The sequence below is a fragment of the Pipistrellus hanaki genome (assembly GCF_964339955.1).
Source record: "Pipistrellus hanaki genome assembly, chromosome: 7".
Taxonomy (NCBI): Eukaryota; Metazoa; Chordata; class Mammalia; order Chiroptera; family Vespertilionidae; genus Pipistrellus; species Pipistrellus hanaki.
The window spans coordinates 11,201,461-11,222,556 of NC_140509.1; the positions used below are offsets into that span (position 1 = coordinate 11,201,461).

The following is a 21,096-nucleotide window of genomic DNA, read 5'->3' on the forward strand; positions in this document are numbered from 1 at the left end:
GCTTCTTTTCAGCCCCCTCTCTCACACCTCCATCTGTCCTGAGTCTCCTTTAATCATTATCCCCCTCCTCCCATACATTGTCACATCAGAAGATGTCACTTGTTTGCAAGGTGTACGGCAGGAGCAGAAAAGATGTCTAGCCTCAAGGAAATGAATCTTTACTCTCAGATATCATGAGAAAGGCAGGAAATACTTTTTTGAAAAAGCCTTCTTTGTACCTCTTGAATTCAACTGCACTGCCATGTCCAGAGCGGGGAATGAAGCCCCCGCCCCCTGGCAGGACAGGCAGGAGATCACACAGCACCAAGGTGCATCTTTTCAGTACACAGGCCATCTAAGTAGTCAAACTCAGGCCCTTGCTTTCCCCTCAACCATCAAGAGCACACAGGTCATCATGTAGAGTTTATTTAGCCCAGTGGTGTCATGGCAGAGGTGCCAGCGCGGGAGGCTTCCCCAAGAGACCCAGGTCACACCCAGCATCGCCTTGCAGGTCAAAAATTGAGACGTTAGATTGTACCCTAAAGTCCCTAGTTGCCCTGATACACTGAGGATGTAGGGCACGGGCTGGCTGGTGGACGCACAGAAAGAACCTGTGGTCTCTGTGAGCACACAGTGTGGTGAGCATCTCAGCTGGACGGAGTCTGGCCATGAGGGGGATCCTGTGCTGGCTTCTGGGAGGGCCTGCCCCCCCTGTCCCCTCCAGGGAAGATGACTGTGGCATACATCACAGGGTTGGAGCAGCTCAGGACCTCAGGAGGCAAAGGGGGTGATGAGGATGGAGCTGGGGCTGGGGGTTTCCTTGACGGGGGCTCAAGGGAGAGGTTGCTATAGGTAGTGTTGTCAAAGGAAGGTGGCGAGTCCAGCCTGGTGTACGGTACATCCGACGGCACGTCTAGAGCCAGTCCAGAGTCATCGGTGCGGACCGCTGGGGAGAGCGCCTGCGAAAAAGCAGGCAAACCGGGCAGAGCACGCCTCCCTCAGCCCCAGCTCCCTGGGCGAAGCCGAGGACGCGCTGCCTCTGTCTCTGGAATATGTCAGCAGGCAAGAGGACTCCTTGAAGATTTTCAAGTCCCAAGTTTCTCCCCAAGTCTGGGAAGGTGGGACCATGCATCAATGCTATTCCTTGGCAGGACAAAGGATTTTCAAAGGACCATTAGGAAAATGATTTGTTTGGACTCCCTCTGGGTCCCAGTCCTCCCTCCACCCCATCAACCTGGGACCTCTCTGAGCGTGGCTGGCAGAGAGCCTGGGGGAATTGGCTGGGAGCCGGCAGAGGCCTCCTCTTACCATGCCTGGACCTCCGCTGCGCTGGGATTGGCCAGGGACACCACGCCTGTTCCCTGGTAACACAGGGGACAGCAGCACAGTCTTCCCCTTGTGCCGGCTCAGAGCCCAGCCCTCACCCCCACAGAAACCTCAGGCTCACCTTCCCCACTCCCACCACTGAACCTTTACCCCTCCGACCCACAGCCCCGCCCAGCCTGCCCTGACTGCCACCCACCTGCTGCTTCCACAGCTCCCGCCAAACCTGCCTGGACACCCCCCACCCCCAACTCCACAGCCCTTTCCACACCTCTCCAGTCCCCTGTCCCAGCCCCACTCCCCCACCCGCTCCAGTGCCTGTCTTCCCCAGGTCTGCTCCCACTGAACACCTTCCTCCCCTCCAACCCTCATGGGAAATCGCGCGTCTGCCTCTGTAGGGGCAGACCTAGATTCCTGGCCTTGTCTACAAGACCGGCTGACAGGCCCCGGGGGGCCACGCTGGGATAGATGAGTGGACCACCACCTACCTTTCCTTTTGGCCATGACAGCAAACAGCACCCCCGCCACCACCAGCAAGCTCAGCAGGAGCACGGAGCCCCAGATCAAGGGGATGCTGTGGGACACGAAGGCACCGGTGAGCTTGGCCCTGACCTGGCTGGGAGCTGCTGGCCAGGACTCCTGAGCAGTGGCTCAGGGGCAGTCCCTGGTGGGCCATGGTTGGGAGAAGGAGGTTTTTGGAATGGAGTGAGGAGGACAGGCTCGGGCAGGGCAGACTAGAGACATTATGGAGGGACTATGGCTGTGGACCCTGCAGGATGAAGGGACCGTTGTTGAATGGAATGAAGAGGTCTGTCTGTCTGTCTGTCTAGTTACCTGATCAGAAGTTCCCCAGGAAAGAAAGGAAGCATGGGGTTCCCTTTGATTTACTCTGGGGCTCTGAATGAGCCGTTAGCCCACCTCCACCCTGGTCCCAGCCACCCAGGGTCCCGTCTGTACCTCGTCTCATGCTGGCTGGGCAGAGGGCTGGCACTGCTGAGGGGGTGTGAGGAAGGGTCATCAGTCTCACTGTCACCCTTGTGGAACTCTTCTTCGTCCTCTTCCTCTGTCAGGCCAGGAGTTGAGTCAGGAGGAATATTTAGTGAGCACACCCCCCCTGTGGGCAGGGCTCATGGTCCTGTGGGGGTGAGCGGTGAGAGCTGGTGGGGGACATGGGGCAGGGGGCACTGAGGAGAATGGAATACAAAGAAGGGCTGGGGTGTTCCTTAGGGGCATGCACTCTGGGTGCCAGGGGGTGGCATTCCTATGCTTCACCTGACCGTGGATATGCCACTTCCCCTCTGCTCACGCCCACCGCTTCCCCGGCATGGCTCTCCACGGGCTCCGCCCAGCTTGTGAGGCCACTCCACACCCTGCCACTTCGTGGCCCCTGCAGGCCACTGAGCCACCTCCGGGCTCTGCCCTCAGGGTCTGAGGAACTCCAGGGTCAGCCGTAAGGTGAAACATGCCACTGGATCTTGCTGGGGGACCTGGTTGGTCCCCGAGACTAAGTTTGGTGACAGCGTGCTCCACTAAGGGAGGTAGCACTGGCTCCTCTGGGCCTGGTGATCTGCCTCGGGAGCCTGGCCAGTCCTTCTAGAGCCTCTGGGATGGAGCCTCACTCGTTCTAGAAGATTCACTGCGTCTACTCCCTGTCCCAGGCCAAACCAGGAAACAGAGATGCTGAGCCTACTCTGGCCGCACGTGCCTTCTAAGCCCCTGGATGGGCCTTGCCTGAGCTGCCCCACATCCTCCCTGGATACCAGGCTCCCCCTGCCTGCCTGCCCGCCATCCTCTGCTGCTGTCACTGTGCTGTCGGGCCACACCTGCCATTGCAGTCCCGCCTCCCTGTCACTCTTCCACTGCCTCCCGTCTTGTCCCAACAGAGGAGTTATAACCCTTACTTCCAAGACCTCAGCGTGTCGGAAAGGAGGGGACAAAGGAGACGAGGATGGACAGGAGTGTATTTATAACAGGAAACGGTGATTATGGACTCCAGCGAGGAGGGATCCTCCGGGCAACTTCATCACCTTCTTAATTCATAGATGGGGAAAGGTACCTTTCTTCATGTTGTCATTTGGGGATCAGCACAAAATACTGAGAAAAGGAGGCACTGGCGGGGGACACCTGTCCGCAGCCATGAGCGATGGCCAGCAGCAGTCTCTGCCTCAGCAGCTGCTGGCTGGCCATTTCCCCTCCCAACGGCCTTTTCACAACAGCCTCTCTTACTGGGGGGAAATTTAACACTTTAAATTGTTCTTTAAATCAATGCTTCGATGTTAGATAGCTGCAGGCTTTGTGAATTAAATCTATAAAAATAAAGTGCTTTCCCTGCTGACATTAGGGTTGAGAATATCAGCTTAAATGCTGGGGACACTTTAGGACTGGTTGGGTAGGGGCAGTTGAGGCATTGCCTGTGCCCCGCCTGTGGGTGAGCAGGTGCTGGGTGCTCTGTGAGGACAGACTTAGAGAATTAAGTGAGCTATTTCAGGCCATCTAACCCATTCTTACAGAAATTAAAAAAAAAAAAAAACCTGGATGATATAAAAGAGTAATTCAAGTTGATGCGCCTGAATTAAAACTCTGCTTAAAACATTTCTGTGAACAAAAACAAAAACAAAACAAAACAAAACAAAACAAAAACCTCATCCCGCCAAAACCGGTTTGGCTCAGTGGTAGAGCGTCGGTCTGCGGACTGAAAGGTCCCAGGTTCGATTCCCGTCAAGGGCATGTACCTGGGTTGCGGGCACATCCCCAGTAGGGGGTGTGCAAGAGGCAGCTGGTCGATGTTTCTCTCTCATCGACGTTTCTAGCTCTCTATCTCTCTCCCTTCCTCTCTGTAAAAAATCAATAAAATATATTAAAAAACAAACAAACAAAAAAAAAACCCTCATCCTCCTTGGAATGCCTGCCCAGGAGGCCCGGCTTTGGGTGCGGAAGAGGCCACGCCTTCCTGGGGGACCCGCAGGTGCAGGAGGGGGAGGGGCTGCCCTGCCCATTTTATCTCAGATGCTCACTCAGTTTGGTTTCCGCTCCCTGCGGAGCTGTCAGAAGGATGTCTCCTCCCAAGTCCTCTCCCCCAGCAGTCGCCTCACCCTCAAGGACCCAGGGGCCGCAGGTGGGAGTGGGGAGGGCAGGTCTGAGGTGCGGTGATGTTGGCGATGCGGGGTAGGTGACTCACCTGCCGGGAGGACCTCCAGGGACACCCTGTGCACTGTCTGGGGCCCAGCGTCGGCCTCCACCACGCAGCCGTACTCCCCGGCATCCTCCTCCCTCAGGGAGGTCATGTCCACCTGCAGCAGGCCACTCCCCAGGTCCGTGAGGAAGATGTGGCTGTGCCCCGGGTCTCTGCGGTCCACCGCCGAGGACACCAAGGGCTGGCACCTCTCCATCAGGAAGCGGCACCACACCTTCCGGGCCCGGCCGTCCTGGGGTCGGTAGAGACAGTGCACCTGGATGAAGCCGCCCACCCGCGCCCGCAGCACCTCGGAGTGGCCGTCCGCGGAGCCCTGGCCTGGGGAGGGAAAGGAGGAAGGGATGTTAGGGAGGCGATGGGGGAACCTCCCAGCCCACCGACTGTCCGAGGGGCGCAGGGACCCCTCAGGGCCTTACACACAGATTGTTGCCACAATCACATCAACTGTTCCTAGGCATGGAGCAGGGTGGAGGGGGCCCAGGACTCGGCAGCTTCTGCACCTCACCTGCTAGTCCCAGGAGCAGCAGCAGGAGCAGGTTGGGAGCCATCGCTGGGCTGGGAGATGTGGGCCGGGGCCTTGCTGGGCACTGACACAGCATTCCCCTGGGGCAGGAAACATCTGCCTCGGTCACGTGGGGCTCTCGGTGACCAGGGGGTGGGAGACAGACTCTGGAGGGGCCTCCATGGGTGGGAATAAGGAGTGCCTCCTCACCCTGGTTGGCTCAGTGCTCAAGGACGAACCCAGAAGGCCGGGCTGGGCAGGGCAGGCTGGGCCCAGCTAAGGAATAAGGAGGAAGATGAAGGCAGCTGGAGGGTGTTAGGGAAGGAGGAAAGATAACTTTGGGGTCCTCCAAATACAGAATCTGAGGATGCAGAGCTGGGAGGGACGGAGGGAGTGTCCTTTCCAGGGTCTCAGACCTTCTGGTCCTAATTTCTGTGTGAGTGTCCCCACCCCAGCTCTCAGGCGATTGTCCTTCTCCTGAGGTCCCACCTCACAGCAGGAAGTCCCACCTGATGTGGGCAGGGCCTGTCTTGTTTATTCCGATGAGAGACCTTTTCACTGTGGCCCCACTGCTTCAGTTCTGGGAAGAGTATTATTTCTTTGATAATTACTTCTCCATTTTCTCTTCCCCCACCCCCCATCCTTTTTTTTTTTTTTTCCTTCTGGAACTCCTTAATTGGTTGGATATGAAACCCAATGTATTCATCTCATTTTTATACCCTTTCTCTCTTATCTTCCTTCTCTTTTGGTCCATTTCATTCTGATTTCTGAAAGATAGCCTTATTTTTTTCTTCCATCTCTTCTATCACTGGCTTTTAAAGTTTTATTTTTTAGTGTTCTTCATTCACCAGATTTCCTGTTCTCCAAGCAGGTCTTCAATAAGTCACACTTTGTCTCAGGAATGCGCTCCCCTCTCTGCTGGGGAGCCAGCTCTTTGTAAAGATGCTTCCGTTCCTGCCTGGCCTGGGCCTCCTGAGCGAGGGCCCGGCCAGGGTGTCCGGGTGAGTGGGCAGCAGACACACCGAGAGACAGTTTCAGCTCCAAGGAGGTTTGCTTCCGTCCTCTCCTCCCTCCCTGGGGAAGGTGGGGTGGTTCGTTTTGTTTAAATTTTATTTTTCACTTGCAATTTACATTCCATATCATTTTGTCGCCAGGTGGGGACTTGTTTGGCTTTCATTAGAAGAGGACCCTGAGCCTCAGGAGTTAGGAACTTGCTTAAAGTTTCCTACTGAATTTTGAAACCAAAGTACCTGACCGTCTTCAGCACAGTGTGCCCCTAGAGAGCCCAATGGTGAGGAGAGGTTCGCCTGTGCCAGGCCCCAGGCCCGCCCTCGGGGCAGCCTCCCTGCCATCTCATTGGTGCTGGGGTGGGGTGGGGTGGCCGAGAGGTGGAACCAGGCTCAGTTTGGGCTCCACTGGGTCTGTTCTGTCCTGCCCTGCCTGGGGACGTGAAGAGGAAGTTACCTGTAGAGTCAGAGGCCAGGGAAACAGATGGGACCAGTGGAGCCGCCTTGTGGGGAGCGGGCAGGGCTGGGCTCTGAGCCCGCATACGGGATTCAGAACCCCAGGCGCCCAGCCCAGGTTAGCGGCAAAGCAGCCATGTGGCCGAGGGCACAGCTCCGGCCCCGGATGTGAAGGATGCTCTTCCTCCCCAGCGGCCCTCCGGGACGGTCTCGGCCAGGGCTCCCCTTTGCTCGTGGCCTGGGTGGGTGTGCGTACGGAAGGGAGGGGAGACTCACTTCCTCACCTCCCACAGGGCTGCCTCTGCCCACCTTTGTTTACTTCACCCATTTAAGTTGGACATTCAATGTGCACCCCTCAATGGCTTTTAGGACATTCACAACTTTAGGACGTTGTCATCACCCCAGAAAGAAGACCCACATCCCTTAGCACAGTCAGGCCCCACCCCCAACAACTGCTAATCTACTTCCTGTCTGTGGGTTTGCCTTTTCTGGACATTTCGCAGAAATGGATCATACCCTTTGGTGACTGGCCGCATGCCCTGGTCGTCATGTCTTGAAGGTTCCTCTGTGTTGTAGCGTGTCATTGCTTCATTCCTATTGTCAGATAATATTTCACTGTTTGGACGTGTTTTACTAGTTGGTGGACATTGGGTTATTTCTCCCCTTGGCCACTGGGAACAATGCTGTTGTGAGCTCTGTGTACAGGTGTGTTTGTGAACGTGTGTTTTCTTCTGCTGCATCTCTGTGTCCTGTGGTGATGCTCCTGTAACTGTTGGAGAGAGTGTCCCAACCACCAGCCCGGCCCTCCCAGGATCCCTGATTGCTGACCGACTTGTCTCCTGTCTGCCTCCTCCCCCCTCCGTTAGAACTGGGCTCCTCATGGGCCGACATCATTGCCTGCTCTGTTTCTCTGTGTCTCTGATGCCTGGCACAGGAAAGACCTGTGGAGTAAATAAATGCCCGAGCTGGAGGAAAGGGCACCTTGAACGCCAAGTGCAATTGGATTTCTAGGCTCTACCGGGATCTCTGGGTAACCCTCGCCCTTGTGAGCCTCAGTTTCCCTTCTGTACAACGAGGGACTTTGATCAGGAGTTTCCGGTTCTGGGGCGCTGCCCTCTGTGACTCAGGTCCTGGAGGGGAAGTAGGGTGATGAGAGCACAGCTCCAGGGAGAAGGGACGAGTCAGCTGGGAGCTGGATGGACTCAGGTGGGGGCAGGGAGGGAGGTGGGGCCTGGGCAGGGAGGCCAGCAGTAGTCCGAGGGAACTTATGGACAGGAGGCAAGAGGAGAGGAAGACGAGGCCAGAGAAATTCCAGAGGAGGCAGGACTAGGCAGGTAGCTCTAGGAAAGGGAGAAGAACAGAAAGATTGCCCAATGAGCCAGCCATTTCTCCTTGTTGAGATTTATTCTCCTAACCCTGAAGCAAAAGAGAACTTCAGGATGCCCCAACCAGCCAGTTAAACGTGAAGTCTCAGCTTTATTTGTGAGAATGTTTGCTGTCCATGACACACACACACACACACACACACACACACACACTCAGCCTTGGGGCCCGGGGAGGCAGAGTGCAGGCAAAATGGTATTTTGCCAAAGCAGAACCAGGAGTCTTGGTAGTCGAGGGGTGAGTGCACAGGCTGGCTGTTCCCTGCAGACCTCCACAGGCATCTCGTCCACGTGGGGTCCTCTCCTCTCAGGTGTCCCTCAGCCCTGCAACACATGGAGGGAGTCCTCACACACCCCTCTCAGCCATCTTGCCCTCTCCCCACCTCTCCCTCTCTGCCCGCTGCCCAGCCACACTGCTCTCCAAGCTCACCTGTCAGAGTCTGGAGCTGGTCACCTGGGTCATGGCCACAGTCAGGCCCACTGGCCGGGGGTGTCCCCCGTTTCCGCCCATGCCAGGCCGCAGCCCAGAGGGCGCTAACGGCTAGCAGCTTGCTGAGAAAGATGCAGGCCAGGAGGAACAGGATGGAGGTGGGTGGGAAGGGGATCTCTTCTTCCTGGAGGCTCCTTGGAGAACAAGGAGGGCACATGGGAGGCCTTGGGGTGGCCTCAGAGAAGGATGGGGAGACACCAGGAGCTTCCCAGGGCTGAGAGTACCCCACCCCCACCACCCACCACTGGGATGGAGCTCCGTGGGGCTCAGGAAGCCTGTATTCAGGAGACCTGAGTTCTAGGCAGGGTCTGCCTGCCGAGTGCATTGCAACACATCACCTCCCCCGCTGCACAGTGTCTGCCCTGCGTAATAGGTGGTATGAGATGTGTGAGCGCGTGGAGGGGCACACGTGTGCTCCATGGTTATATTAGCATGTTTAATACCAGTACACAGACAGGAACCAATCAGAACTGATTCTGGTCCCATCAAAGGACCCCAGTTTTGTACTGAAGCACTAAAGCGTCACTGCTGCTGGATTGTGGGGATGTCCTGGGGCTGCCAGGGAGGTGCCGGGGCTGACCTTTCAGGATTCTTGGGGCCACGGCTGTTTACAAACTCTTGTGAAAAATTTCAAAGTTTTAGCGCCTGGCAGTCATGTCAACCTGCCAGCCATTTAGACAGAATCATCCCTGGCCCTTCATGCTCTGACTGCCTTGGACTCCAATCCTGGGACCTGCAGGCCCCACCCCCAGGCCCTCTGCTGGGCGGGGCCAGCGGGGCCTTAGGGGAGACCTGTCACTGTACCTGGAGACGCTGTGCTCCACCTGGGCGTCCTCAAAGCCCTGGGACTGCTCGGGGGTCCAGAGCTCACCAGGGTCCTGGCCATCGAGGGGGTCTGTGGAGAGAGAGCCGGTGACCTGGGGGAGGACCTCCTGAGTGGGTGAGGCCCATGTGGGTGGAGCTGTTAAGCCCTGAACCTCCGCTCCCTCGCCTGGGAAGTGGGGCAGGTAGCAGCCCTCCTCAACGCCAGTGCTGCGGATTCGGTGCAGCATCCTTGGCAGAGCCCACCTCCTCCCAGCACTCAGGAACTCTCGGGTCTTTGGGATCACACGGAATAGTGGATGTATTTGCAAGTCCTGCGTGAACAGCCAAGCCACCAGCCTTGGGTTATTGTTATTATTATTATCATTGTTCTGCTACCCTCTGGGCCTTAGACCCAGATAAGGCTGAAATTTCATGTCCTCAACCCCTACTCCTTCTCCCCTCTTAGAAAGATGGTGAAAGTGGGGCTTGGGGTCTGGGGCAGGCAGTGCCCCCAAGAGCCACACCTTAGACAAGTAGGACTCTGGAACCTCATTTCCATGATAAGGGACGTGCTGGGGGAGGAGCTGGGAAGAAGAGCCTCAGAAAAGGAATGGTAACCCCATCTTTCCTTTAGGGCCGGCTCACGTTCTTGGTCTCCCTGCCCCGCCCCCCACTGCCCTCCCCACCCCCCCTGCAGCAGAGGCTTCATTGGAGGGTATCCCCCAGGCAAAGCTCAGGGCAGGGAGGACCTGGGCAAGCCTGGAGTGAGGGTGCTGGGCATTCAGCAGCTGGAGGCTGGGGCACGGCTGTCACTCTCTCCCTCTCTTCCCCCCCCCCCGCACCTCCAGCCCCCAGCACCTCTAACTGCATGGCCTGTGAGCTTCACAGGAGCCCTAGGTCCGCAGGATGGACACCATCATCCACTTAAAGATGAGGAATTACAGGGTGTGCACGCTGCCCAGGAACAGAGTCCCTCTCTGCACCTGGTTGGAGCTTAATTTGTGCTGGTAGATCCTCTGGGTGGTTGGGTGAGGGACTTCGGGAATCTCCTCCTGCTCCTTCCGGACCCCCTACCCGTGCACTTCCCAACCCATGGGCACGGATAAAGCCGTTTGGGGCAGCAGGACCACAGATGGTGCCTTGTGTGAATTAGAGAGGGTCTCTTCCTTCGGTGTATGCAGGGGCGTGGCCTGGACGGAGGAGCAGGGTGGGACTGTGGTTCCTGTGCAGTGAGCAGCCCGCACAGCTACTGAGGTGGCCTCGGTGGGGCATTCCCAGGTCCCCTGGGCCCCAAAGGGGGGTCCTGTGCACAGACACCAAAGGCAGGAGCCCCGGCCTGAGGACCTCTGCCCACTCACCGGCCAGCACCTCCACCAGGACCTCCCCGAGGGTGTCGGCCTCGCTCCCGCGGAGGCTCTGGCACTGGTAGAGGCCAGCGTCTTGGGCCTGGAGGTTGCGCAGCGTGACGGTGAGCCTGCCGCCCAGGGCGTCGTCCGAGACGGCTGTGCTCCCATTCCACATCTTCACGAAGGACAGCAGCCACGAGCTGTGGGTGCTGACCACCCGCTGGCACGGGCCCTCTGCACCCAGCTGGCGGCACCAGGCCTTGCGTCGCGCCCAGTGCTCCCGGGAGTTGTAGGGGCAGGACACCCGCAGGGATTGGCCGGCCAGGCCCCGGAACACTGTGGCGTTGAGGCCTCGGGACAGCTCTGGGGAGGAGACGTTCGTTCACTCTTCCACTCATTCGTCAAATATCTACTGAGCACCTACTATGTGCCGTGAACAGAAGAGACAGACACCCTGCCCTCACGGGCTCCAGTTCTTACAGAAGTTGGAGGAAGGTGGCGCAGCCCAGGCTGTTCGCATGGGAAATTGGGAGCCATGAAGCCTGCGTCCTGGGTCTGCCTCTCTCACGGGGACAGAGGAGCCAGCCGGGCGGGTTGTGGCCCCGTGGGCAGGGAGCAGCCGCACAGCCACCCCCGTGGCCCCGGTGGGGCCTTTCCCTGGCAGCCCGGAGGCTGGTTCTGCTGAAGTAACCGACCCTCTGGGCCCGCTTCCGAAAACACTCGGTCTCTACGTTCCCTCCCGGTCTCTGCACATCTTCTCCCCATCACGAGGCGAGGCTCCTCCCCACCGCGCTCGTCTCCAGAGAGACGGCTGGTGACGCTCTGGGGCCTGGGGCTGCTTCCACCCCGCGCCGGCCGGCCGGCCACGCTGGCCCCGGGCCACTGCCCACGCGAGCACCGCTCCGCACTCTGCTTCTCCTGACCTTCAGCTCCAGCTTCCCCATTTCTGCGGCTTCGTTCCCCTTTCAGGACAGACTCGTCTCAGAGTTATTTTAGGGGGAGACACGAGGCTGCTATTTTGGGGTCCTCCTTGGGGTGGGGGAGATGGGCTCAGAGCACCCATCCACTTCCAGGGCAGGGGCTGCCGGGGAGTCACCGAGCGCCCTCTGCCTCAGTTCCCCTCTGGGTCCTTCTCCCTTCACCCCATCTTCAACCATACCGGGCAGAAACTTGAGAGAGGATTGGGGAGCCGGTGGCCTGCCTTTGGGAGCCAGAGAAATCTAGTGAGCGGTGGCCCCTCCACACGTCTTCCCATTCACCCCCTGCTCTAGGCCGGCCGCCTAACACCCCACCCCCCACCCCCCCACCCCCCCACCCCCCCACCCCCCCGCCACGCCACCCCAGCTGATAAACTGCAGGAGCCAGGCTCCATCGGGACAGTCTCCCCACCCGGGTTTGCCTGTTGTTCTGGGGGGAGGGGTGGAAGAGGCGCCTTTCCCCCAAGAAGGAAAGGCAGTTGTGGGCCAGAACCCAGCTCACAGACAGGAGTATTGGGCCCCCTCGCCTCCCACCAGGGTGAGGACGAAAGGGCCTTCTGAGCCTGGGAGCAGGCACCCAAAGGACATGAATCTCAGCCCCAGGTTCTTTCCTCCCTCCCCCGGCCACTCCTCTGGGGCTAGTCATATGCTGAAATGAATCATACGTTTCGGGGCTTTTGCCAGGGCCCCCGAACTTCCCCAGCCACTAGCTAGTGCTGGAGATGCCACCATCGGAACTCCTTCCCCTCCCACCGGCCAGGACCCACCAGCCTTCACACCTGCGCCTGCATAGACTGACTGCGGGCCCTATCCCAGGAGGGAGGGAGGGAGAGGAGGAGGGTGTGGGGTGGCGGGAAGAGAGGGTACTTGCACCTCCTTCGGCCCCAATGCTCCCCTGCCCTGCCCCACTTCCCCGCCTCGCCCCCCCCTCCCCCACCCCTCCGCCAGGTACTCAAGGCAGGGGAAGGAAAGAAGCCTTCTGCGGGGCAGGGAGGGGACTACCTGTGACGGAGAGCAGGAAGAGCAGCCGGAGGGGCCCCATGGCAGCCTTCCCTGGCAGAGGCGGATGCAGAGTGCCTTGTGCAAGATCCCGTCTTTCCCTTGAACTGCAGAAAGGAGAGGGTCGGGCAGTCAGGCGCTGCCCACAGGAACTGGCTCCTGGGGGTTGAGCAATAGTCAGGACTGGGGTCTGGCTTTGTGATTCAGGGAGGGGTGGCGGGGTAGAGGAGGAGAGGAGAGGAGGAGCTGCTGCGCAGATCTCTGTCTATGCCAGCCCTCCGTCTATGCCAGCCAGGGTCACCGATGGCTGAGGCTGGGCAGGGTCTGAGGCTGCAGAGCCTCACCGGTGGTCGCTGTCCCATCCTCAGCTGGGTTCAGGTCCTCCTCCAGGGTCACTGCCTGCATCCTCCGGGTCCAGCCTTGCCAGAGGTGGAGATGTGTCTCCTCTTGGAAGAAGCCAGGGCCCGCCCCAGCCCCTCTAGTCCTTCCCGCTGGCTGGCGTCCCCACAGTGTGGAGCGTGAAGAATGCAGGCTGGAGCCGGACTTGGTGGCTTTAGGTCACTCCTTACCTCCTGTGTGTGCAGTCACAGCCTCTGCAGTCACAGCCCCTGTCTCAGTTCCTGTAAAATGAGAATAATAACCGCCTACAGGGTTACTGGGAGCATCACATGGATTTCCACAGGCAAAGTGCTTTAGAACAGGGCCTGACACACAACAAACATGCAACACAATTAACTAGTACTGTTACCCTAATTAGCAGGACACACTTCAAGAACTCAACACAAGTAACTATTACTGTTATCCTAGTTAGCAGGACACACAGCAAGCACTCAGCACAGTTAGCTAGTACCATTATCCTACTTAGCAAGACATACAGCAAGCACTCAACACAAGTAACTAGTACTGTTATTCTAGTTAGCAAGACATACAGCAAGCACTCAGCACAATTAGCTAGTACCATTATCCTAGTTAGCAGGACACACAGCAAGCACTCAACACAATTAACTAGTACTATTATCCTAGTGAGCAGGACACACAGCAAGCACTCAACACAATTAATTAGTACCGTTATCCTAGTTAGCAGGACACACAGCAAGCACTCAGCACAATTAGCTAGTACCGTTACATAGTTGTCAGGGGAAGAGACAATGGGCTGTCTGTGGGAGGGAGAATTTTCTCTGCCACCTGGACTCTCCTGCCCAAGTTTGGCCTCCTTAGCACAGCTGGCGCCTCATGGGGGCACATGCTCACATGACCAGTACTTTGTGTGCACACACATACCTTGAACTTCCTACCATCCTATGGGGGCAAAACAGCAGGTGACATTTTCTGGATATCTGGGGGTGGGGGTATGCTTTTTCCACGAGTTCGGATCCTGTGAAGGGTGATCCAGGTGAGACAGCTGTGTGAGTCAGGCAAAGTACTCCCAGAGGCAGGAAGCTGAGTCATGCGGGCGGAGGTAGCAGGAGAGACTGGGAGCCCAGTACTGCCCTCCATCTTCAGGGTCTACTTGGGTTTCCTGCAAGCACTCTGATTTGTTCTCATTCATTGATTTGCCCATATTTACTGTGCAGATAGCATATGGACAGGGAATGTGCGTGGAGATGGGTAGTTAATGGGTAGTTAATGGTTATTAGGACTAACTAATAAGGTAGTCCTTCACTTAGAGAGTCAACCACCCAGCCTTGACCTAAGGGTCTAGGCCAGGGGGATGAGGGCCTGAGGTCACATGAAGATCACTGTATAAGGCCTTTCAGCATTATTGGCATATAACTTAATACACAAAAATTCAGCCCATCAGGGTGTCCAGTTCTATGAATTCTGACAACCTCATACATCTTTGTATCAACCCCCATAATCAGAATGTAGGGCATGTCTATCAACCAAAAAACATCCCCTCATCCCCCTTCAGCCAGTTCCTTCCTCTCCAATCCGGCCTGGCAGCTACTGATCTGACTTCTGTCCCTAGAGCATCCTGCCCCTGCTAGAACATCACACAAACGAAATGACAGTGCATGTCGCCTTTGAGTGTAGCCCTTTTCACTTGTGGTGAGGTATTCAACATGCACGAAAATTGCACTCTCAGGAGTTCATTCATTATGTTGTTGAATAACATCTCTGTGTGCCTGACCCTCAGGTGCTTTATCCATTCACCAGCTGATTAACATGTGAGTTGTTTTCAGTTTGGAGCAACTGTGAATAAAGCCATTGAGCACATTTATGTACACACTAGAGGCCTAGTGTGCAAAATTCGTGCACAGGTAGGATCCCTGGGCCTGGCTGGTGATCAGGGTTGATAAGGGCCTTCTGACTGCTGGCTGGGGCCTTCTTTCCCCCAGCTTCCAGCTGCTGGCTGCCAGCTGCTGGCTTCCTTCATTCCATGCCACACCCTAGTAGTCAATGGACATCATAGTAAGCGGTCAAACTCCCAGTCAATTGAACTCCCAAGGGGAAAAATTGCACATTAGCCTTTTATAATATAGGACTAAAGGCCCAGTGCACAAAATTCATGCACTGGGGGAGGGAGGATCCCTCAGCCTGGCCTGCACCCTCTCCAATCTGAGACCCCTCGGGGGATAACTGGCAGTCGGACATTCCTCTCACAATCCAGAACTACTGGCTCCTAACCACTCACCTGCCTTCCTGATTGCCCATAATTGGTTCTGCCTGCCAGCCTGATCTTCCCTAACTACTCCATTGCTAGCTTGATTGCCCCTAACCACCTCTGCCTTGGCCCTGCACCCAGGACCCAGGATTCCTTCCTTCAGCCAACCACAGGCATCCAGGATCTGGTCTTCCCTCCCTCTGGATATCCATAGGTGCCCAGGCCGGCTGCAACCACAGGGGATGGTGGGCAGATGGCTTCACCTGGGCTGCAGCCGCAAGTGCTGGCATCTGGGACCACGGGTGGGCAGCATTTCCATCTCCCTGGGCCACAGCCAGCAGCAGGTGCTGGTGCCTGGACCACAGGCAGGCAGCTTCTCCGTCTTCCCTAGGGTGCAGCATGGGCAACTTCTCCAGCTGGCTGCAGCCTGGGATCACGGGGCAGGTGGCTTCTTCATCTCCTGGGCTGCAGCCAGCCTCAGGTACTGGAGTTTGGTTTCTCCATCTCCCCCAGGACATGAAGTGGGTGGACATGGGGTAGGCGGCTTCTGGGGCCTGGGATCACGGGGCAGGTGGCTTCTTGGTCTCACTGGCCACAGCCAGCCTCAAGCACTGTTGCCTGACTTCTCAGACTCCCACAGGCTTGGAGCAGCTGGGGGGGGGGGGGGGGGCCTGCCACCATCTTTTCAGTTTAATTTGCATACTCACTCCTGACTGGCTGGTGGGCATAGCAGAGGTATGGCCAATTTGCATCTTTCTCTTTTATTAGTGTAGGTATTCGATGTGGATATTTGTTTTCATTTCCCTCAGATAAAATCCTAGCAGTGGGAGTGCTAGGTCATGTGGACAGTGTGTGTTTAACTTTATGGAAGCATTGCACTATTTTTGCAAAGTGGTTGTACCATTTTTGCATCCTGGTCAAGACTTGACATTGTTGCTGAAACCGGTTTGGCTCAGTGGATAGAGTGTCGGCCTGTGGAGTGAAAGGTCCCAGGTTCGATTCCGGTCAAGGACATGTACATTGGTTGTGGGCACATCCCCAGTAGGGATGTGCAGGAGGCAGCAGGTCGATGTTTCTCTCCCATCTATGTTTCTAGCTCTCTATCCCTCTCCTTCCTCTCTGTAAAAAATTAATAAAATATATATTTTTTAAAAAGACGACAGTGTCAGGTGCTTTTTAAGTCATCTTAATAGATTTATGGTGATATCATGGTTTTAATCTGTATTTTCCTAATGCCTAATGATGTTGAACATCTTTCATTGTGTGTATCTCCTTTGGTGAACTATTAATTCAAATCTTATGTCCGTTTTTAATTATCATTATTTTTAAGTTGTGAAAATTTTTTATATATTCTGTACATAAGTCACTTGTCAGATTTGTGGTTTGCCAGTATTTTTCCAGCCTCTAGCTTGATGAATCACTTCCAAAGGGTAGAAAATTTAATGTCAATAAAGTCTAATTTATTTATTTATTTTTGTTTGTTTAGAATTTGTGCTTTTTGTGTCCTACTAAGAAAATTTTTCCTACCTAAAAGTCACATTTTCTCCTGTTTTCTGTTAGAAGTTCTAGTTTTAGGTTTTATATTTTGGTCAGTGAACCATTTCAAGTTAATTTGCATGTGGTATAAATTTGTTGTGGTTGTTGTTTTTTAGTTCGTTTGTTTGTTTTGCCTATAGATATCCAATTTACCAGCATCATTTGTTGAGAAGGTTATCTTTTCTCCCTTGAATTGTCTTAGTATCTTTGTCACAAATCGACTGGTGTGTATATATGTTCCATTGATCTATGTGTCTATTTTTTCACTAATATATCACCATCTGCACAACTCACTGTAGTTTTATGACAAATCTTTAAATCTTGTGTTGTGGGTAATCCAACCACATTGTTCTTTTTCAAAATGATTTTGAATGTCCTATACATTGCCTTGCCATGTAAATTTTAGAACCAGCTTGTCAATTTCTTCCTCAAACCCCCCCACGCCCCCGACACACACACACACACACACACACACACACACACACACACACACACACTGAAAAGAGAGCCTGCTGGATTTTTGTTTGGGATTATTGGGTCTTCAGCGCAGTTTGGGGGGAGGGGGAGACTAGACATCTTGACACCACTGAGTCTTCCAATCGTGCATACAGCTTAGCTCTTCATGTATTCATTTCTTCTCTGCTTTCTCTCACCAGTGTTCTATAGTTGTCAGCAGACAAATCTTGCATATATTTTGTTACATTTCTACCTAAGTATTTCATGACTTTGCTGTTATTTTAAATGTTTCTAGATTCCTACACCTTATGCAAAAACAGAACTCAAAACTCCCATGAATCTTACCCAGGCTGGTGTGGCTCAGTTGATTGGAGTATTGTTCTGTACACCAAAAGGTATGATCAGGGGATATACCTAGGTTGTGGGTTTGATCCCCAGTCAGAGCACATATGAGAAGCTACTGATGGATCTTTCTGTTGCTTTGATTTCAATCTCTCTCTCCTTCCCTCTTTCCCTCCCTCCCTCCTCTCTCTAAATCTGTTTTTAAAATATATTCTCAGATGAGGATTTTTTTTAAGTCCCATGAATCTTCATTTTTACTTTCTGGCCCATTTATGCTCCCTTTTGACCCCCTTTTCTCACTTCCTTTCGACCTGAAAAAAATGTTCTTTTTCTTACTTTAAACCTTATATCAAAGGGCAGGCACCAATAAATCCTTACTAATTCTTCTCAGCACATACATATCAAATGTCTTCATCTTTTAGCTTGCGCTAATGTGTGGTTCAAGTTCCTGTCCTGCCGGGGCTGACCAGCAGACCCTGAGCGACAGATGAACAGATTGCTCCGACACACGTTTCTGTGAAAGAGAGCGCTAAGAGACTCTTCTACTTTAGAAGTAAAAAGCAGTCCTGTTCACCTGCCTTCTTAGGCTTTTATTGTCACAACAGCTTGACCTTAAATTAACCTTTAGATACAATTAGCAGGGCAGGTATCCTTGATAAAGTATATGCTTCTACAAGGTCGGGTCTTTAAAGACTAACCATGGAGATCTAGCAAACACGCCGGGGGATCGGGCTTGTTTAGAAAATTCAAGGTAGGGGCTGCCACCTTCAGCAGGTTCCCCTCAGAGGCCCCCGGCCTTTCAGAGAATCCTCCTGACAGACATGCCAACCACGTCCCGTGCTTCCCCACACTGTTCCTCACATCTGAGCACGAGAATATTTGTGCACCACCCCAACCCAAGCAAGGGTCCTTCCTTTCTCTTTGCTAAATCTGAATTCCAAGATACCTGCCACCTCTCCCCCTCTGTCATTATATCTGAGCGTCATCATTCACCAATGCATGCATTTAACCGCCGTGAGTGTGCCAGTCACGGTGCTAAGGAACTCTCTCTCTCAGAGACCCAGTATTCCCAGAAATGATGATGACCACTGCAGAAGCCTCAGAACCACTTCAACTGGACACGTGAAGTGGTCCTCATGTCTAACTTTGGCTGAAATTTCACAGCTGCCTTTTCAGAATGCCTGGATGTTGCCTGGTAAACCCCCAATGACAGCTGTTGCAAATTGTCATCCTCCTAAGCACGCACTTCTATCCACACCCCTCTTTCTTCCCTAAGAAAATCCATCATAGGTGAGCATCCTTACCCTCTTTCAGATCCTCCATTATCCCCTCACCCCCAATCTAGCCAACTTCAGCAGCCAGAGAAGAACCAGAGTCTGGTCAGGACCATGGCCAGCACCCATCCTGCATGAGCCTCAGGAAGGGTGCCTCTGGAGCAGCTGGCATAGGACCATTCAAACTATCAGGGAGTGCCATCAGCCCAACCCGGGATAACCCCTCCAGCCCTGCTGAGAGGTGGGCTCGAGAGAGTAATTGGTGGTGTCCACCCACCCTTGGCCACCAACCTCAAATAGCAGAGCTCACAGCTGTCATTTTCTGATGAGCAGCCCTTTAAGACTTTCCCTCTTGATTTTACTTGATCGCACCTTCCTGGATCCAAATTCCTGCCGTCAAGCCCAACCTCTTTCTTACCTCTGACTCCTTGCAGATGTGACCTTCTCTCACCCTCTCTCTTTATGAGTGTCGTCACTGTCACTGCCAGTCAAGGCAGTTCCCCATTCGAAGTGAGAACCTGAGCTCTTGTCTGAGGCCAATGAATCCTCTGTTCAGGGCAGGACATCTCTGAGGCAGTGCGTGGTAGAGGCAGGGACCCAGGCACTGAACCTGGTACAAGGCATCATAGGCACCACAGGGGTGAGACACAGCATAGGGACTCTCACCGGCTACCTGCTTGGGTCAAGACTGGTCCAGATTCTGGTTGGAGGAAATGTCTAACCCTGGGATCACCATGTGGGGACTAGAAGGCTGAGTGGGACAGAAACTGGAGCTACAGAGTAGGGGTTAGGCACCCAGACTTTGGGTTATTCTGCTATTCACTAGCTCGTTGACCTTGGGCAAGTTTCCTAACTCAGTCTCTGGGTGTGTAAAGTTATGGCACATTGTTAAGTGCTCAAAAAAATAGTTATATTACTTTCTTTCCTCTTAATATATTTTTAAGTCTGTCTTCCTCCTACATATCTTCATCTCCAAATTTCATTTCCTTTTCCAAGATGACCTCCTCCCTCTCTCTCTCTCTCTCTCTCTCTCTCTCTCTCTCTCTCTCTCTCTCTCTCTCTCTCTCTCTCTCTCTCCCCGTCCCTAGCAACTTGCTTTCTCACCTACAGCCTCTCTCGTCCTCTTTAACAACACCCCCAAGCACCTGGGCACAGTCTCACTTGCTCTGAAGACCCCTCTCTTGTCTCCGAGTCCCCTTCCATTGCTGTGCTTGCATTATCAAGTACTGTGTTTTGCTCTTCATGCTCTTCAACTGCTCCTTTGAGTCTGCCCCCTAGAAGTTACCCGTGGCCTCCTTCCAGCCCTCCTCTCCCTGGCTTTCCTGCTGCCTGGGACATTCTTGACAACTGTGCTCGCCATCCTTAACTCCTGTCCTGCCCCCGACCCATGCCCTGCCTGCTCAGTCCTGCTCTGCCCCCAGGAGAATCTCCTCTGGGCCCCATGACCCAGACTCCCAGCCATTGGCTTACCGCTGGGTCCAAGCAGAGGGGAAGGTTGGCGAGTTCAGACAGGGCTGCTCCTCTGTAGCCACAGCTCCTGCAGACACCCCTCTTCCACAACTGCAGCGCCACCATTCTCTCCCTGTTTAACCCAGGTCTGGGTGTTAGCAGCTCTTATCTTTAGGCATCACCACCCCCTGATGGCTCCCTGTCCTGCCCATGCTCTGTAAAGACCCAGTCAAAACCGATGGGCACTTGGACCCATCTGTGTATACACCTGTTCCCAGAAGGGGACCTGGCCTCCCATACCTTCCTTGTCGGTATTCATTCTACTCTAGGAGAACAGAAAGTCTGGAGCACTCTTCCCAGGAGAACGTTCATTTACTCCACACATCTTTGCCAAACACTCACCACGCCCAGGCACCACACAGGGTCCTGGAAAGCTCAGTAAACAGAAGAGGCACTTCCTCTTGTCATTGGACCTGGTAGTGGTGTTGTGATTGTAAATCTGTAGCAGCCGGATTCTCAGAAGTCAATAGCGTGGGTTTTAGGAAGTAAAGTGAAAACCTCAAATGCGTCATCAGAGAGAGCTTGGGACATATTTGACCACCTCGGCCAAAAAGGTGCATTCCAGCATCTAATCTGGGTGTGAGTTGGAAATCAGGATGCCCACAAGAGTAGAAATGGGGACCCTGGCTTTGACATCAGAGGTTGTCATGAAGATTGCTCTGCCATGGCTGGGAGCACAGTGTCTTAAAAATGAAAGAGGGCTGTTAGAGAATTGCAGCCTTTCTGAAGAGGAAGAAAACAAATTTCTCTGGAGAGAGGCCGATTCCTGCGCCAGCACCATATGGACCCCACATGGTGGCACTGTTTCCCCGTAATGTCCGGGCCTGAGTGACCTCACCAGTTCCTTCCCACACCCCATCCACCAGGAAGTAAATCCTGAGGCCAATGTGCGTCAGGACCGCCCTTCCAAACAGCC

General features: G+C 54.4%; 2 protein-coding genes across 3 annotated transcripts; both read right to left on the reverse strand.

The window, feature by feature from the left end:
* Window positions 1–389: 389 nt before the first annotated feature.
* TREML1 (triggering receptor expressed on myeloid cells like 1) lies at window positions 390–5,081 on the reverse strand. Its single transcript, XM_084890302.1, has 6 exons — window positions 5,001–5,081; window positions 4,481–4,813; window positions 2,260–2,365; window positions 1,791–1,876; window positions 1,288–1,340; window positions 390–938 (listed from the first exon to the last, which is right to left on the reverse strand). The coding sequence occupies exons 1-6, from the start codon at window positions 5,041–5,043 to the stop codon at window positions 627–629; spliced, it is 933 nt and encodes a 310-aa protein (XP_084746428.1). The 5' UTR covers window positions 5,044–5,081; the 3' UTR covers window positions 390–626.
* A 2,835-nt stretch (window positions 5,082–7,916) lies between these two features.
* Window positions 7,917–20,250, reverse strand: TREM2 (triggering receptor expressed on myeloid cells 2). 2 transcript variants are annotated; one of them, XM_084890309.1, is made up of 7 exons: window positions 20,142–20,250; window positions 12,803–13,078; window positions 12,462–12,565; window positions 10,495–10,845; window positions 9,137–9,227; window positions 8,273–8,466; window positions 7,917–8,166 (listed from the first exon to the last, which is right to left on the reverse strand). In XM_084890309.1, exons 3-7 carry the CDS (start codon window positions 12,499–12,501, stop codon window positions 8,150–8,152), a joined length of 693 nt encoding a protein of 230 aa, XP_084746435.1. In that variant the 5' UTR covers window positions 12,502–12,565; window positions 12,803–13,078; window positions 20,142–20,250; the 3' UTR covers window positions 7,917–8,149. The 2 variants fall into 2 exon arrangements, with proteins under 2 accessions (XP_084746435.1, XP_084746434.1); XM_084890308.1 differs by lacking the exon at window positions 20,142–20,250 and having other exon boundaries at window positions 12,462–12,836.
* Between the last annotated feature and the right edge of the window lie 846 nt (window positions 20,251–21,096).